The 19506-nt window shown below is 35.6% G+C and overlaps 1 protein-coding gene across 1 annotated transcript in view; it reads left to right on the forward strand.

The window, feature by feature from the left end:
• The window catches only part of PKHD1L1 (PKHD1 like 1), a 162324-nt gene that overhangs the window by 77791 nt on the left and 65027 nt on the right, over positions 1-19506 (forward strand). Inside the window, exons 39-49 of the mRNA XM_055284802.1 lie at positions 1932-2180; positions 3132-3281; positions 4757-4931; positions 5905-6061; positions 6499-6655; positions 7949-8028; positions 8496-8625; positions 10335-10464; positions 13658-13899; positions 15828-15964; positions 18276-19305. Of these exons, the coding sequence (XP_055140777.1) occupies positions 1932-2180; positions 3132-3281; positions 4757-4931; positions 5905-6061; positions 6499-6655; positions 7949-8028; positions 8496-8625; positions 10335-10464; positions 13658-13899; positions 15828-15964; positions 18276-19305 (2637 nt within the window). The remainder of the gene's footprint in view (positions 1-1931; positions 2181-3131; positions 3282-4756; positions 4932-5904; positions 6062-6498; positions 6656-7948; positions 8029-8495; positions 8626-10334; positions 10465-13657; positions 13900-15827; positions 15965-18275; positions 19306-19506) is intronic.

Below are 19506 nucleotides of genomic sequence, written 5' to 3' on the forward strand. Positions count from 1 at the left end.
GGTCCTTTGTCATTATGCTATGCTATTTCTGATCATCTTCGAACTATTAAAATGCTTATTATGTATGTACTGAATTCTGGAGAGGAAGCTATAGTGTAATAGTTGAGAGGTTGGCTCTCAAATGGTTCAAATTTTGGTTCCTTTAATTTCCAGCGATGAAATTTTGGACAAGTTTTTTAAGCATCAATTTCCTTATTTATGCAGATACATACATTATAAAGTTAAAGAAGTTTATTCATATAATGTAACTTAGAATAGTACATTTAATGAAGAACTCATTAAATGTTAACCTTTTAGAAAAGTCTTTTTTAGGTTACATCACAGGGAAATGTATCAGGTTTGAGTAAGTAGTATTTTCTGCCTTCAAGGAGTTTGCTGTCGAAATCTTCTTTAATATGTCAACTTTGCTCATTTTGAAAGACGTGAACAATAGCAATGGCATATTTCTTTTCCCATGTGGTTGTAATCATTGCAAATAATGGCATATGTTTCTTATTTCCATGGACTGTGTCTCTTCCCATCTCTGCCTTTGAATGTTTTTTTTTTTTTTTTTCAAAACAATGTATTCAAAGGTATAAGAGACTTGCAGATGTGAGAACTGAGCTGTTTTATTTGCTGAAGAGTCAGGTGACAGAGCACACTGAGAACAACACTGTTCCATTTGAAAGGCAAAATGTTAAGCAACATTAAATGTTAAGACCTATACAACTTTCTTTAGATTGTATCTTAAAACTATTCCGTCCAGGTGCAGTGGCTCACGCCTATAATCCTAGCACTTTGGGAGGCCGAGGCTGCTGGATTGCCTGAGCTCGGGAGTTCAAAATCAGCCTGGGCAACATGGTGAAACCCCGTCTCTACTAAAATACAAAAAATTAGCCGTGTGTGGTGGCATGCGCCTGTAGTCCCAGCTACTCGGGAGGCTGACGCAGGAGAATCACTTGAATCTGGGAGGCAGAATTTGCAGTGAGCTGAGATCGCACCACTGCACTCCAGCCTGGATGACAGAGTGAGACTCCATCTCCAAAACAAACAAACAAACATACAAAAACTTTCCTAACATGAAATATCTCTTTAGTATCTCTCATGTTTAAAATAAAATAATTATTTATATTTAAGCAATCCTCACTATGGTCAATTATATGGTAATTCTTTACTATTAACACTTGAATTAAAATCAAACTACTACTTGAGGGCAAGTAAAAAGTTATGTTGACGAATTTTCATTTAAAATTTAGGTATGTGGATATTCATTTGAACAACCTATGAAAAATTCTACATGTTTAATGCCCTCGATGTACGTTTGTCAAAAGAGGGAAGCAAGAGAACAGCCAGAATCTAATTCTTTGTTCTATGTGCACTCATTCAAGGCATTAACATCAACATTCACCTACAAGTCTTTAAATTAATTCCTTTTTTCTGTATTTACTATCTTACACTCATTTACATATCATAATTTGTTTACCAAGTCATACCTATCAAAAACATTTGAATTAAGAAAAATGTAATCTCTCCTCAAAAGAGTTGCTAATGTCAGGAAGGAAGGTACCAAAAATAAAGATAGTAAGCCTAATCCTTAAAATATGCTCCAACCCACGCTGCTCAGACATTCATACTTCCTAACTCTAGACCTGCTCTTTTCTCCTCCTCTATTCTCTATTAGCATGAATTAGTAACTTACAACTCAGTAGAATGGACAAAAGGGCTGGAAAAATAATAAACATTGAGATAAATCACTTATAATTAATATACAGTAGACTGTAGGGTATATTGTAGTCAAAATGTATTGTATGACATAGCATGTATTGTTAATACTTATATTAGTTTTAAAACACAGGATATTCTTTTATTTGTAAAAGTAAAGAGGTATATCTTTAAATGCATGTGTATTAATAGTTAGATATATTTATATTGTGTGCTTTTTTTTTTTTAAGGTCCACCAGGAACTGAAATTGAGATCACTGGATCCAACTTTGGCTTTGAGATCTTGGAAATCTCAGTGGTGATAAATAACATTCAGTGTAATGTAACCATGGCCAATGACAGTGTGTTGCAGTGCATCGTGGGAGATCATGCTGGGGGCACATTTCCTGTTATGATGCATCATAAGACAAAAGGCTCAGCCGTGTCCACAGTTGTATTTGAGTACCCGCTTAATATTCAAAATATTAATCCAAGCCAAGGTAGTCATAAGTGTGCAGGAACCTGCAGATATTTTGTTTCAGTAAATACTTATTTAGAAACCTTATTTAGAAAATAATATGTTACTCAAACACATAAAATTTCTAGGTTTTTTTTTTTTTTTTTTTTTTTTGAGACGGAGTCTCGCTCTGTCGCCCAGGTTGTAGTGCAGTGGCGCGATCTTGGCTCACTGCAAGCTCTGCCTCCTGGGTTCACACCATTCTCCTGCCTCAGCCTCCCGAGTAGCTGGGACTACAAGCACCCGCCACCATGCCTGACTAATTATTTTTTGTATTTTTAGTAGAGACGGGGTTTCACCATGAAAATTTCCAGTTCTTATAGCACAATACAAATATTTTTCTTTATGTAGCAAATAAATAAGCATGTAAATGTATAATGATTTATTTCAAAATACTAAACTTTAAAATATAATACCTTAGATTTCTTAGTGATGTATGATTAATTTACCTAAAACTTAATCCTACTTAAAATGACAGTTATACGTGAAAATTTTTCTTAAATCATGTTTAGATATCACTGGTATGTAATTATTTCTATATAAATTAGTATCTTTTTATTTAAAAAATTTTTTGGTTAAAAACCTTAAGAAAGTATAAATAAACCAATCTACTTATAATTAAAATAGTAATTGCATAGTCTATGTTTTGCCTACTCTGAAATCCTTTGTGACATCTCTTTTAAATAAAATTTTAGTTCCTCGAAAAAGTTCAAATAAATTACCAGATATGACACTTACTCAGTGAAGATTTAAAAACACTACAATCAAAAGAGATTCAGTTGCATTAATAGAATAATGCACTATAATTTCAGTTTTAAAAAACTTCATTTAATGTAACTTACTTTTAACATTTAAAATAAAGGTAAAAAATACGTACACAGAAGAGGTTTTATTTTAATTAGCTTTGTTTTTCCTTTTTATTTGTCTTTACTAGGGAGCTTTGGTGGGGGTCAAACCATGACTGTGACAGGCACCGGATTTAATCCACAAAATTCAATTATATTAGTTTGTGGCTCAGAATGTGCAACTGACAGGCTTAGTTCTGATTACACAACATTATTATGTGAAATTCCATCTAATAATGGTAAGTTGTCAGAAAAAATAATGGCAGTCTTTGAGAACTAGTTAATTTTATAAAGATCAGTTAAATTCTTTTTTCAAGTTCTTGGATTCCTTGGAGTAATTAAATCACTTTATGAGGGTCCTTATTCTAAGCAATTTCTTCAGGACATTTTCTAGATTTACATGACTGTTGAGGTTCATAAATTGCAGATGGAATTGTTTGTAATAAATTGCAGTTTTTCAGTTTCTGGTATAAACTGATGGTTCTTAGTTTATTGAGCATACCAAATGGAGAACACATTTTTAGTTCCCATTAGAGTATTAGGCTTCCGTTAAAGATAGGAGTTTCATTAATGGCTGTGAGTGTCAATACCATTAGTGTATTGCTATACTCAAACCCTACCTGTGTCATTGAATAAGTTATTTAACCTCTCTATGCCTCAGTTTTTTCAACTATAAAGTGAGATGAATCACAGTAGTCTACTGGATTATTGTCAGGTTTAATAAGTTAATGTACATAAAGTGGATAGAATGATGTCTAGAACCATATGTAATTTGCTATTATTCTTATTCTTACTTATTTATTTTTAGTTAATGGTTAAGAGCCTGGGCTCTGAGGAGTCCCTGAATCTCAATTTTGTTACTTACTGTGTAACCCTAGCCCAGTAACTTCTCTCTGCTTCAGTTTCTCCACCTATTAAATGGAGATATTATCAACTCTAATTCAGTGGATTGTTGTGAAGATTAAATATTTGGTACTTTGGACAACAAATCTTAGTTATTACTTAACAAAATTTAAGAAGATATTTAAACAATGTGAATATTCTAGAAGAATAAAGGATATGTTTTATGTGAACACATTTTTTAAAACAACGAAATTTGTGAAGCTTTTCTAAATATTGTTGCTTCTTTCTCTGACTTCCTTAACAAAGAATATTGAAAAATGCAATATTTTTATGATGGAGCTTATTTATCATTTCCACACCAGAGTTTAATCCTGATTAAAAAAAATATGTAGCAATGCTTCGAGACTTGTCAAGGTTTTAGGTTGTTTGTCTTAACACTGGCTCTGCATCTTCTCGTTAGGTTTTTGCATCAGGTTGCTGTAGTCCTTGTGTCTGACCTTGCCTTCAGCTGTCACTCCTTGCTGTTGTCAGTGTGCCTGCCTTTAAGCAGTTCTTCCCTCCTTCCTGTTCTAATTTACAAAGTTGGATCCTCTAGAATTGGAAAACTAAGCTGGCAAGTTTGTAGAATGTTCTACAGGAAGAATCTCCCCGGGAGGGTCGAAGGGCTTTTTCTTCTGTTGATAATGAGCATGAACTTTGTAATGTTTTTGGCTATTGCTAGAGGCCACTATTATTCACATGTAGCCTAGGTCTATTGGAAAAGGAAGATGATTGTGTGAAAAGGAAGATGTTATTGAAAATGTTTGGAGGTTTTGGAAATGAATCAGGGCCTGATGGCAGAAGTGCATTCAGTCTGATCCTCCTTTCATAGGCACGGGGGCTGAGCAAGCCTGTGAAGTGAGTGTGGTTAATGGGAAAGATTTGTCGCAGTCCATGACTCCGTTTACGTACACAGTGTCACTGACTCCACTCATCACTGCAGTATCTCCTAAGAGAGGCAGTACAGCAGGGGGCACCAGACTGACAGTCATGGGATCAGGATTCAGGTACTGTCTCCACACAAATACCCATCATTGTGCATTTCCAGACCTGAGCCATTATGCCTGCTTTCTCCTATGCCCAGACAGTGCAGAAATACAGTCATGCAATGTGTACCTATATGCTCGTAACTTAAGCTTAAGGCAAAAATAGTACTAATTGCTAACATTTATTGAGTATTTATTTTGTGGCAACCACCTGCCTACCCACAGAGAAGTCCTGCCTTACTTCCTGAGATGTTTTTACCTTGTTTTATGGTTAGAAGACAGATTAAACAGGTTAGACAAGTTGCTCCCAATCCTGGATGTAGCATCACAAATATAAATCACCTTCTTGTGCTTTCCCCATCATCTTATCTCCAGCCATGATCTGCTTCATTGGATCAAAGAAACATCTTTCCATACAGCTGTTCTATTCTACTGTAATTGGTCAAGTTTCTTTTTCTTAAACATACTCATTATTTGGCTCAAATTTGTGTACTGCATTTTCATCATTATTCAGGTGGGGAAGGCTGAAGTCAAAACACCAGATCACAAACACCATAGAAGTTCATTGTAACTCCTCAAGCAGTTATGATTACCTTGAACTTGCATTTTTACCTGGAGGTTAAGTTCTAAAGTCCACAAACATGATGAAAATGTCACATGGACAAGTGATCCTTGAAAATCTCTTTTAAAAGTACCTGTTGGGAGATCAACATAGAATCACTGAATAACAACAACAATCACTGTTTCTTTCCCCAACACTGGAACACCTGCTAGTTACAGTCCTATTTTCTGGACTCTTAACCTCTTTGTTTACTTTTTTTCAATAAATATTTTGAAGTCTTAATATTGAAAAAAAGCATCAGTCTGCACTTTGGTGGCTGATAGAATGAGGTCTTTTTTTTTTTGCAGTAATACATAGGAATAAAAGGGTTTGACAGCATGATCTAGAAATTTGAGAAAAACATACATGTTATGTTTTCCCTCTTTTTTACAGTGAAAATATAGAGGATGTTCATATCACCATAGCTGAAGCCAAATGTGATGTTGAGTATTCCAACAAGACACACATCATCTGCGTAACAGACGCCCATACTCTGTCAGGGTGGGCTCCAGTTCGTGTCCACATCAGAGGTGTCGGCATGGCCAAACTGGTAATAGTGCTGTTGGGTATAGTAATCACAGCAATAGAAAACTAACATTATGGGAGGTGGGCTAATTGATAATTAGTGTTTTACTTTAATGTCTCCAAAAAAATAACTGAGCTGTGACAATAATAAATTTAAAGTAGCTTACATTTTTTGTTGCTTTTCCTAAAATTTTTATTATTTAAGATTTTTGATTTTTCTGAGTTGTGGGGTAATTGGTAATAGATTTTTTAAACTTGATCATTATTGTGAAATAAACCAAGAGGCAATTATAACACATTTTAAGTAGGTTAGATTTTATTATTAATAAAATGCTTATTGTTTATATATATTTACTATATAATATAAATATATTTATATTGTAATAAAATGCTTTTTGAAAAATTGAATGAAAAACTCTGGTAAAATCCCTAAATTTTAAGGTCTCTTATATTCTATTACAGGATAATGCTGGCTTTCTTTATGTTGATGCCTGGTCCTCCAATTTCTCATGGGGGGGAAAATCTCCCCCAGAAGAAGGGTCTCTTGTTGTTATTACAAAAGGACAGATCATTCTGCTGGATCAAAGCACCCCTATTTTGAAAATGTTGCTTATTCAGGGTAAATTTCTGAATATCTGTTCATTAGACTCTGCCTGAGAAATATTTCTGTGAAACTGATTTAATCAAAATCTACAATTATGAACATCCGTAGTTCCATCATCTTTTTAATACACAGTGTAGTCCTGGGCTTTCTAAATTGAGTATTACAATCCATTTGTGGTTATGGTATTATTTAATGTGTTGCAGCCAGCATTTTAAAAATTAAATAGGATAGAAAGCATCAGAATAGATTGCATGCATATGGGTAAGTACCTTTTAAAGCTAAATGTTGTTTTATGAAACTTTTGGTTCAATAACAATGTGGGGAGGTGTGAGCATGCCCACGCACTTTCACTAGATCACAACAAAAAAGGTATTTTCCACTTTGAAAAACACTGATGTAGTGGGTCCCAGGAGTTAAAAAGTCATAGGGATTTGTTCACGTCTATCCTAAATGATCCCCTTGACTCCCTTTGGAAGACAAGTTGTGATTTTCACCTTTGCCTGTGAACCTGTTTCTGTTGTTGCCTGGGGTTGTCTCTGCTGCTGTGTTTTATTTTTTACTATGGAAAACTAAGTAACCACAACTGTGATAATTGCATGTAAAAGAATCATTAATTGGTAAGAGTAGACTGCTTGAGGATTTAGTGCACAAACTTTGCCATAACAGGCTTAGCCACCAGAAGATTACTGCATTGTTATTGTACTATTTTTAACTTCTGGGAAAACAGAAAAGTTTCAGGTTTTTGAAGTTATTAAATATTGGACCTTTGGACAAATAAAATTTTAATACTTACAAATTTACAAATTTATACTAGTCTCATAAAAGTGTATCTTGGTATGATCTTTAATAATGCTAATCAGGCTATAGCTGTTGAGAGTGCAAATTAATGGATAAAAGTTCAGAGCTAATGTTGACATTATAATGGTTTTTATAAATATGCTTTTCTTTAATTGCTTTTGTTCTTAATTTATATTTTGAGGTGCTGTGTTTATAGAACTAGTTTGCATAGCTGAGCTATTTAGCATCTAAAATAAGCTACTTTCCCAATGTTCAAGGGAAAATAATCTTCCCTGGAATTTGATTTTCTGTAAACTCCCATGGTTTTGTCTAGAGTTTTTATGCTTTTATGTTGCCAAAGAACTGAAGTGAAGTTATATGCGTAACAATAGCAGAACATGAATGAGGAATTAAATTTTAATTTAATGTATAATTTAATAATTATTATGTTAAATTGTAATGAATAATTTAGTAGGTAACTTTTAACAAGATTTTTCCTTGTGATGTATTTCAAAATTATATGATTCATAGGTGGAACTCTAATATTTGATGAAGCTGACATTGAACTCCAGGCAGAAAATATTCTAATTACAGATGGAGGCATTCTTCAGGTATTCAAAAGAACATAACACATGTTCATTTCTAACCTCTCTCCATTCATTTTCTTAAATACTATGTGTAAAATGGATAGTTAATTATACCAACCTCTCCTGAGTTTATCTTTGTTTAGGTCTCTGTTATTGGTATAAAATCCTTTATGCAAGGAGAAAAGTTTCCCAGAATATTGTGTTTTTAATGGGAAGATAGTAGTATATTCCCATAGAGCAGAATTTAAAATAGAACAGGAAAGAATTAACTCTGAGATGTGGCTAAAGTCAACCAGTATACCTTTCAAAGGTCTGGCATAGTTTATTTGGCTGACTAGAAAATTAAAGATTTATTTTTCAAAGGAAAGATATGAACTGAGCAATTAATTCTCAAAAGAGAAGAGAAGATAGAAAAGAACTACTTTTGTGTGATTAGAATTGTGGATTTGGGGTTTTAATTTTCTGAATGGCATTTGTGACATCTTTTGCAGATTGGGACAGAGACATCCCCATTCCAACACAAGGCTGTCATTACCTTGCATGGGCACCTGCGATCTCCTGAGCTCCCTGTCTATGGTGCCAAAACACTGGCTGTGCGGGAGGGAATCCTGGATCTGCACGGTACTGTGGCCAAGTGGCTAAGGGAGTTGGTAAAGGAAGACTCACCAGGACACCAGGGATAATTATCCTGTGATAATTATAATTTATCCTGTGATAAAGTGAAAGCGTGTTAGGCTTCTGATGTCTTTAGATATCCCCTCTTTACCCCTTCCTTCTTTCTCACATCCAAGCCAGGCTAGCCCAGACATCAAGACTCAGAACCAGGCCAGGCACGGTGGCTCATACCTGTAATCCCAGCACTTGGGGAGGCCAAAGCAGGTGGATCACCTAAGGCCAGGAGTTCGATACCAGCCTGGCCAACATGGCATAACCCTGTCTCTACTAAAAATACAAAATTTAGCCAGGCATGGTGGTACACACCTGTAAGCCCAGCTACTTAGGAGGCTGAGGCAGGAGAATCGCTTGAACCCAGGAGGTGGTGGCTGCAGTGAGCCAAGATCACACCACTGCGCTCCAGGCTGGGTGACAGAGTGAGTCTGTCTCAAAAAAACAAACAAACAAACAAAAAAAAACAGGCCGGTGCAGTGGCTGACGCCTGTAATCCCAGCACTTTGGGAGGCCAAGGCGGGTGGATCATGAGGTCAGGAGATCGAGACCATCCTGGCTAACACGGTGAAACCCCGTCTCTACGAAAAATACAAAAAAAAAAATTAGCTGGGCTTGGTGGAGGGCGCCTGTAGTCCCAGCTACTCGGGAGGCTGAAGCAGGAGAATGGCGTGAACCCGGGAGGCAGAGCTTGCAGTGAGCCGAGATCCCGCCACTGCCGTCCAGCCTGGGCGATACAGTGAGACTCTGTCTCAAAAACAAAAACAAAAACAAAAAAACTCAGAACCAAGGTCACACTTGCGAAAGCATTTCTGGGTCTTTTCTACATTCCTCCTCTTCCCCCTTTCATGAGCCTCCAGGCTCTTCTCGTTTCATTTTACACTAACCATAGTACCTGTCTGTAATTGCCTGTTTACTTTATTTATTTATCTATATAAAAAGACTAAGTCTAGAAGCAGAAGAATGTAATTTCTTATATTTGTATCTGAAAATGGGGCCTCTCTAAAATATAACAAGAGATTTATAGTTGTGGATTTCTGTAACTATATCCTAGAACCTTGTCAGCAAGCAAAAATGATTTTGATCATGTTTGAGGTACCAGGGCAACATACTATTTAAAGAAAGCATGGTGTGAATCTTTTTTATATTGAAGTCTTCTACATTGCAATAATCTATCCCTTTTATAAATTTAGAATACCATAAATGTGATACCTTATTATCATAAAAGTCGTACATGGGGCTCAATATATATACTATGTAATTTCTTAGAAAAGTCTACATTTGACTCTAGATTATTAGTTTAACAAATTCCTATCAGTAATGACAAAGACAATAGACCGCTCATTTTGACAACATTATCACACCCCATTTATATTGTGTCCCTGTAAAAAAAAAAAAAAAAAGATGGTTATAAATAGGGTATATCATTGCAGAAGAATATTTTTGAAAAGTTTTATAGTCATATACATGTCATTACAAACACAATTGTTACTTTTATAAAGCAAGCATTCTACATATTTCTTTTTGAAGAAATGTATGAAATGCTAAGGTAAAATGAACCTTTCCAACATTGATTCAATTTAGGAAAAGATTAAAATGCATAAAGTTCTCAATAACCAATCAAACACATATAAAGAAATACTCAGTGTGTATGTTGGTTCTAGGTGTGCCTGTTCCTGTGATCTGGACTCGCTTGGCTCATACTGCAAAGGCAGGGGAAAAAATTTTAATTTTACAAGAAGCAGTAACATGGAAACCAGGAGATAACATTGTAATTGCAAGCACAGGACACAGGTATGACGTCTTCTGGGCTTAATTATGTGTATTTAGAAAAGAAATTTTTATACTGCATAAAGAGGGACAATTCAGATGGTGCATGACTATTTGGTTTAAACTTGAAATCTCTAATAATGAAATACGAACAGCCAAATACAGATTTGCCAAGTGTTAACATTAGGTTGATCACATTTGTATTGCATTATAACTGATAGATTTACAATAAGAAAAAATATAAATTTGAACCTATGAAATAACTATGTCCTAGTAAAATGTATGTTTTACATGGTTTGGCTGCCATGTGAGAATCTATTTGGAAAAAAGAAGTGTTTGACTACTAAAAGTCATTTGGAAATATCTTAGAGTTTTAAATAAATACCTTAATGAATGAAAAAATGTAAATGAGCTTCTTAGTTTGAGGTCACCAAAGAACATGTTTGAAAGCAGCTAGTGAACTCTCCTATCTTACAGCCTTAGCAAATGGTTCCCATTGAGCAAAATTGTTAATAATGACTAAATAAAAGAGAAGAAATCATTATACAAAAAGTGATGATTCACATAACCTTTTAGGTGCCTGTTATTTTAAAACTGAAAGTACTTATGATCCTTAATTCCTGTTTAATTACATATTTTAGCAAATAAGACATAAAAGAAAGAAAATTAACATACCACCAAGTATCATGGGGGTAGGGGCAAGAGGAGCATTATTTTTGCTTTATTGTTCAAATTATAGATAATAGTAAAATTTAATATGGTTGTGATTATTAGGAAACGAACAGTGATTTATGATAAGAAACAGCTAAATTGTGTTAAGGCCATGTTACAACTTAAATTTAAAATTCAAGATGGCATTTTGAGTTTGTCATATTCCATGTTAAAAATAGACTTGCAGTTATTAGGAAGAATTAAATATATACTTAGCTTTAGTGCTCATTTTGTTCTGCCCTTGGAAGAAATTTTAATTATATAATGGCAAAATAAAAAAGCAGGAAAATGATAGGGCTTACTAACAGAATAGAAAATCTTCATTTATGGTTTTTTGTGTGAAATGAAAGGGTTTAGAATAGGGCTATTTAGTTTTCAGAAACAAGAATTAAGGAGTTTCTCACCAAATCTAATTGTTCATTGTGTCATTGATAAATCTTATTTGAGAGTTTGCAAAGCCAGTGGTTAAGAAAATGCCTTCAAAAGTCAGTTTGTCTGTGTCTAGCTCCCTGCAATACCACTTACTAGTTCTGTAGTTATATTGTTTTATCTCTCTGAGCTTCAGTAAAATTGGAATGCTATTAGTAAGGATTACATTAGTTAATAAGTGTAAAGCAGTAAAAGCAGAACTTGGCTCCAACTAAGTGCTTATTACACTTAGTGTTGTTATATTACAACAAAGAAGGAAAGATGTGTTTAGGTACATACAACATATGAAAATGCTTTTCACAACTTCTTTTCTAAAGAAATCATCGTATCATCCGAATCCAGGAAAATTCAAGGGAGGCTAATCTAGTCTTTTTGCATACCACCTGTGAGATCTTGTACCACTGGTTCGCCCTTATCTCTAAGCATCCTTAATCTCCACCTTTCCCTGCCCCTACCCAACAATTCCTTCCCTGTATCTTTTGGAATGATTCTTGTCCCCATCCACCCATTGTCTTGATAAACAGCTTTGTTCCCCTGTCTCCTGTAGCATCTTTCTTTTTTTAATCCTTTATTTTAGAGTTGTAAACTGCTTAGATATTATATGCTCATTTCTTCTATTTTATCCTTACTATCCTTTGTTTTCTTTCTTTAAACCCCTGCATTCTAGTTTTCTTCTTCACAAATCTTTTTCATTGACCTTCTAATTATCATCATTCATTATTTCCTTTGTATCACCAAGTTCTTTTGGTCTGCCCTTGGCATGTCTCTCAGCTTTCTCTACTCTCAGTTTGATTTAGATTCTCAGCCTCTCACACCTGGAATATTACATCATCTTCCTCTTTGGGCTCCATTCCACTTTCTTCCCCCACGAATTTACTCTGCATTAATTTGTTCAATCAATCAAAACCTGTTATTGAGTTGTGACAGGTGCTGTACTAAGTGCTCAGCATATAAAATGATTTCAATGGGTCTCATGCCTAGAAGAGCAGACAAGTCAGTGGAAGGGACAGAAAGGTAGATTATCTCATAGGACTGCAGCGTGGTTGCTCTGAGCACTAACGGAGCTTTATGCAGAGTGTATAGAGAATGCAGAAGTAGGGTTGGGAAAGTTGAGAGAGCTGCTTTGAATCTATTTCACACGTGGCACTGTCATTTGAACTGGCATTTAAAGGAGTAAAAGGTACCAAGGGAGAGGAGTCAAAAGAAAATGTTGGGAAAACACAGAGGTAACTCCCTTAGGCTTACCTTTGTTAACGGCAGCAATCACACTTTAGTAGATAATATATTATACAATCAAGCATTGACATACTTGTCTCCTTAAAATCAGGGAAACTTTCTACTTGGTATCCCCAGTGCTTAGTTCTATGCCTAAAATGCAGGTTAGACCCTCAATAAATGTTTGTTGAATGACTAAATGCACGAATGTGTACATTACAGAATTGGCAAATCCCTTCTGCTGTGGCTGGAATTTGGGGTATATTTGGAGGAATGGTAAAAATGAGATCTCCTAAACTTCAACTCAATAATTCCTTTTCCTTGTTCAGCAACTTTCAGTGACTTCCCTTTATAAAGGTTCTCAACTTGTGCATGACTGAAATTTTGGACCGGATCATCTTTGTTATGTTGGGGAAATCCTGTGTATCATGGGATGCTTAGAAACACCCCTGGTCTCTACCTACTAGATGTCAGTAGCAGCCCCCAATTGTAACAACCAAAAGTGTCTTCAGGCATTGCTAAATGTCCCCTGGGAGGAATAAAATCATCCTCGATTGAGAACCACTGAGTATGATCCTCCAAGTTATAAATGAATAGTTTTCCAAATACTTTTTATAAGCTACTCCAGTTCTAGGAACGAATGTAGAACTTGAAAAATATTTAATTGAATTGAATATATTTGTAAAACTTAATCAAGCAAGAATAAAATATTTTATTCTAATTTCTGTTCAGAATATTATATGACATAAGAATAGTTTCCTATTTTGCAAAGAAGTATTTAAAATGAATAAAACAAATATACCAAAACAATATGTTATGTCAATTCATATTAATTTTAAAATTTTTTTGTTAAAATTTTTAGACACAGTCAAGGAGAGAATGAAAAAATGACCATTGCATCTGTATCTGCTGATGGCATAAACATAACACTAAGTAACCCACTAAATTACACACACTTAGGAATTACAGTCACACTCCCTGATGGAACTCTGTTTGAAGCAAGAGCAGAAGTTGGAATTCTTACAAGAAATATTTTAATAAGAGGATCTGATAATGTTGAGTGGAATAACAAAATTCCCGCATGTCCTGATGGATTTGACACAGGTAATTTTAGCAGCTCTTGTGGTTGGTATAATCATGCCATATAGTTTTACAATTTAATTGGTTTATATTGAAATACATTATTTCAATGTATTTCATTGTAAATATCATTAAATATAATTTCATGATATTAATCTTATTATAAGATACCATTAAATATCTTGTAAATATAATTAAATGTGGAAATGTCAAAATGCTGACAGTATTTGTGAGTAACATGAAGATATTTGAATATATTGAAGAAAAGTGGTTAATGCTGACACTATAATGGGAGAAATAAGTGCACTTGGATTCTGTTTATAAATTATCTTCCTATAATTATGATTCATTATTATGTTTAGATTAGACCTTGATGATTAGTTTTAATATTGTCAGCAAGAAACTGCATTATTTAGATTTACTCAGAAAATATGGAGAACTATATTTGATAGTGATACAAAGATTCTGTTTAGCAAATCTTGATTCATCAGGGCTTTTTCAATTTTCCAGAATTTGCAGTTTATCAGAACAGTGTGAGAGTGGATTTATTGTAGAAAGATATTTTAATTTAATTCCTAGACTGATGATGGATAGGCAGACAAATGGATAGATGGAATGATGGGGGTGGGGAAATCTATAGATATAAAGATCTGAGCCAGTAGGAGTAGGCTAAGTCAGAGTTTTCCAAAGTCAGCACTGTTGGTATTTTGGCCCAGATAATTCTTTGCTGTGGGGCACTGTCCTGTGCATCACAGGATGTTTGACAGCACACTTGGCATCTACCAACTAAATTATAGTAGCCTCCTCCAACAACTTTGACAACCAAAAGTGTTTCCAGACTTTGCAAAAATGTTCCCTGGGTCAAAATTGGCCTCAGTTAAGAACCACTGGACTAGGTTATGCTCTATTTACAAACAAGCCCACAATGTCAGTGATTTAAAATATAAAAGTCTATTTCTCATTCATGCTGCATGTGTCCCATATGGGTCAACAGGTGGGCTCTTCTGATTATAATTGCCTTGGGATCCAGGCTTATGAAGGATCTATCTCAGCACAGGCTTCTGTGATCTCTGAGGCAGGAGATGAGATTGCTGGAGAGTAAAGCACTAGCAACTCATTGCTTTGGTCTCAAAGTGACAGGTGTCTCTTATACTCAAGGGTCATTGGTCAGAACTGATTCCATGGCTATGCCTAACTTGAAGAGAGTGAGTTAGTGCAAAACCCATATACCCAGAAATAGAAGGGAAATGGATATTAGTGAATTTTAATGATGTTTGTATCACAGTTCTCATAGCAGGAAGCAGAATGCATCTTACAAGTCTCTTTTAAATATGTTATGTAATCATTCATATCATTACAATACTATAAGTAGTTGAATAATAACTGATGCCGCTTAAATAATAGCCTTTTCTTCAAAAGGAAGTATAAGACAAAGCTCATGGATTTTATGTCAAACGAGCTATGTTCTCATTCCAGTTTATCTGCGTCAAGTATCACAATGTATATGAAACCTGGTTTCATCCTTCTTAAATTAAGAATACTTTCTGTTCTATTTACTATGGTTGTAAAAAAGTAAGTGACATAATGCATATTCTCATGTTCTACAAATATAAAATTGTATTGATTATGTTAATCCTCAAATCTTGGGGAAGGCTTCATAAATAATAAAACTAAATCCCATTATCAATATTCCCTTGATCATTCAAATATTTGTTTAGTATCTTCTCTGAAAAATACTGTATAAGCACTTTAGGGAATACAAAGTTGAACAAGACAAGGTACTTACCTATCTTGCTATCTAAAAGAGGAAATGATGTGAATGCAAATAACTATGTTCTAGGTTGAGGTTGAGATCATACGTGAATCAAATGATACAATTAGTTATGAGAAAATCTTCAATATAAGAGGATTCTGACATTTTTTTTAATGATGCTTTAAAAACTGTTTTGAAGGAGAATTTGCTACACAGACCTGTCTCCAAGGAAAGTTTGGAGAAGAAATAGGAAGTGACCAATTTGGAGGCTGCATTATGTTTCATGCTCCTGTACCTGGTGCTAACATGGTAACTGGGAGAATAGAATATGTAGAGGTGAGAGGCATTGTTACTAAATCACCGTGGTTTGCTCAAGGTTATCCATACAAGAAATGTGTATTGAACTCCTGCTGTTTGTCAATGCTACTTATAATCTGGTAGAGGAGACAGATACATAAGTAAACAATTTTAATACGCCCATTTGATCATACCAAAATTTTGTTTCTCAAATTTTCTCACACCCCAAATTGAATTCATCAGCATTTTTATCTTCTCTACCCACAAAATGCTGTATCCAGAATCCAGTCTCTTTCCATACCTCCACCTGACCCTGAGCCCGAGCCACTATCTCCTCCCACCTGGACTGCTGTGATTTTCTCCTACCTGGTCTTCCTGCTCCCACGTTGCTCTAATAGAGTCTCCACACTTCAGTCAAGTAAAATTTTAAAACCATAAATCAGATCTTGTTACACCCCTCTTCAAAATCCTTCAGTGGCTTCATAGTATACGTAAAACAACAGGTCCAGTCCATCCCATAGGAACCATGTGATCTGACCCAGAGATGCCCTCTAATTTATCTCCTACGACCCTATGCCTTGCTTGTGCCATGCTAGTCATAGAAGACTCCTTATGTGATCGTGTCAAGCACATTCCTATCTCAGGTCCTTTGTACTTGCTTTTCATTATTTATTTATTTTTGAGATGGAGTCTTACCCTGTTGCCAGGCTGGAGTGCAGTGGCGCAATCTTGGCTCACTCCAACTTCCACCTCCTAGATTCAAGCAATTCTCCTGCCTCAGCCTCTCGAGTAGCTGGGACTACAGGTGTACGCCACCACACCCAGCTAATTTTTGTATTTTTAGTAGAGATAGGGTTTCACCATGTCGGCCAGAATGGTCTTGATCTCCTGACCTTGTGATCCACCTGCCTTGGTCTCCCAAAGTGCTGGGATTACAGGCATGAGCCACCGTGCCTGGCCTGTACTTGCTTTTCATTCTGCTTGGAATCCTCCTCCACCAAATACTTGCATGGCTGACACCCTAATTTCAGTCAGATCTTTTGACAAGGGTTATCGCTCCAGAGAGGACTTTCCTTACCACTTTTATTTAAAATTGCCACCCAAACTCCTGTTTACTTTATTTATACATAACTCCTAGTAGGATATCTGTTTTTATTTATTTATTTTCAATCTCTTCCTCTAGAACATAAGCTCTATTATTTTACAGATGTTGTCTTTATGGTTCTCTGCTGATTCCCCGGAATAATGCATGGCATATAGTAGATTCTCAGTTGATTATAAATTAAACAAATACATAAATATGCATATTATCCCTACGACACTAGAAACTTCTGTGTATCTTATTTATATTCAGGCTGTATAATCACGGTTTGGCATAGTTCTTATCATGTATTCAGCAGAAGGAAGGAAGGGAGGGAGGAAGGGATAATAAAATCCATAAATCCATTAAACCAGGCACACCTCGATTGCATTGATGGTGACACAGTCAGCACCTCCATTTTGTAAACTTCCCTCCTCCTGAGATACGTTACATGTGACATCTCAGATATGGACTAAATGAGATTGCTAGGTTGATCTGGATATTGAATATTAATAGTGGTTAATTTTTAGCTTCAGATGGACAACAAAAACAGAGGACCTAATGTTTTATTTCCTTACCCCATGAGATTATATGACACACCTGTGCACGCTCACGTGCATGCACGCATGCACATACACACACACAGACATACTGGTATCCTCTGTATTAAATTATTAAATCATAGACCATTTGAAAGAATGCGCAGCAGTATGATTAAGAGCAGCAGCTCTAGAGTTAGACCAGCTTGGGTTTAAATGGAACTTTGTAACCATAAACAAGTTACTCAGCCTTTCTAAACTTCCATTTATTAATCTGTAAAATGAAGTCAATGGTAAGTGCCTACTTTAGGGGATTATGGCAAAGACTAGGATCATGCATGCAAAAGAGCACAACATCTGGCACACATAAAACATTCAAGAAATGTTTCTTATTATTACATAAGAAGCAAAGTAAAGGAGAAAAAGAAGTCTTTCAAGATGTTTTATTTTCTAAAACACAAAAGTTTACTAATACACCAAGGCAAAAAGCAGAAGAGTCAAAGATGGCTTTTTACATTCTTTCATTCATTTTGTAATAAGTTTGGTCTGTTATACATTGTATAAAACATGGTGGGTTGGGGGTTCAATAACATTTTCAAATAATAAACATGAAAAATTTGGAAGAAATAAATGTATTAATAATAATATAAAATTAGATATTTTTTGAAACAAGAAAATATGAGCTCAACATGTGAGCTATTACTAAATAACTGATTTCTGGGCTTAACAGGTATTCCATGCTGGCCAGGCTTTCCGGTTGGGGCGATATCCAATACATTGGCACCTGCTTGGAGATTTACAGTTTAAATCTTATGTAAGAGGCTGTGCAATTCACCAGGCCTATAACAGAGCTGTTACTATTCATAACACACACCATCTTCTGGTTGAGAGGAATATTATATATGATATTAAGGGAGGAGCATTTTTTATAGAAGACGGTATTGAACATGGCAATATCCTCCAGTATAACTTGGCAGTATTTGTACAGCAAAGTACCAGTCTTCTGAATGATGATGTGACCCCAGCTGCATTTTGGGTCACCAACCCGAACAATACCATACGACACAATGCTGTTGCTGGTGGCACTCACTTTGGCTTTTGGTACCGTATGAACAACCACCCTGATGGGCCATCCTATGACAGAAACATTTGTCAAAAAAGAGTTCCCCTTGGCGAATTTTTTAACAATACTGTCCATTCTCAAGGTTGGTTTGGAATGTGGATCTTTGAGGAATATTTCCCCATGCAAACGGGATCTTGTACGTCTACGTTGCCTGTGCCTGCAATATTTAACTCGCTTACTACTTGGAATTGTCAAAAAGGAGCTGAATGGGTCAATGGAGGTGCCCTTCAGTTCCATAACTTTGTGATGGTGAATAACCATGAGGCTGGAATTGAGACTAAGAGGATCCTGGCTCCTTATGTTGGAGGGTGGGGTGAAACCAATGGAGCGGTGATTAAAAATGCCAAAATAGTTGGCCATCTTGATGAACTAGGAATGGGGTCTGCATTTTGCACAGCAAAAGGCCTGGTTCTCCCATTTAGTGAAGGCTTGACTGTCTCTTCTGTGCACTTTATGAACTTTGACCGTCCCAACTGTGTAGCTTTGGGAGTGACATCCATCTCTGGAGTTTGTAATGACAGATGTGGGGGTTGGAGTGCAAAGTTTGTTGACATCCAGTATTCTCACACACCAAACAAGGCTGGCTTTCGCTGGGAACATGAAATGGTAATGATTGATGTTGATGGCTCACTTACAGGTAATGTTATTTTTCAATTTGTGATAAAAATCCATTGGAAATATGTTTGTGTTGGCACAGAGTTGAATTGTTAAAGCAGACTTAGTTGCATTACAGATCTTACCCAATAGCAAACTTTACTAATAATTTAAATGATAGAGGCAAGCACCAGGCACAGATTAGACATTCTTTTCTGGAAGAGCCCCAATCTGTCAGAGGCAG

Source organism: Symphalangus syndactylus, chromosome 7 (assembly GCF_028878055.3).
Source record: "Symphalangus syndactylus isolate Jambi chromosome 7, NHGRI_mSymSyn1-v2.1_pri, whole genome shotgun sequence".
Classification (NCBI taxonomy): Eukaryota; Metazoa; Chordata; class Mammalia; order Primates; family Hylobatidae; genus Symphalangus; species Symphalangus syndactylus.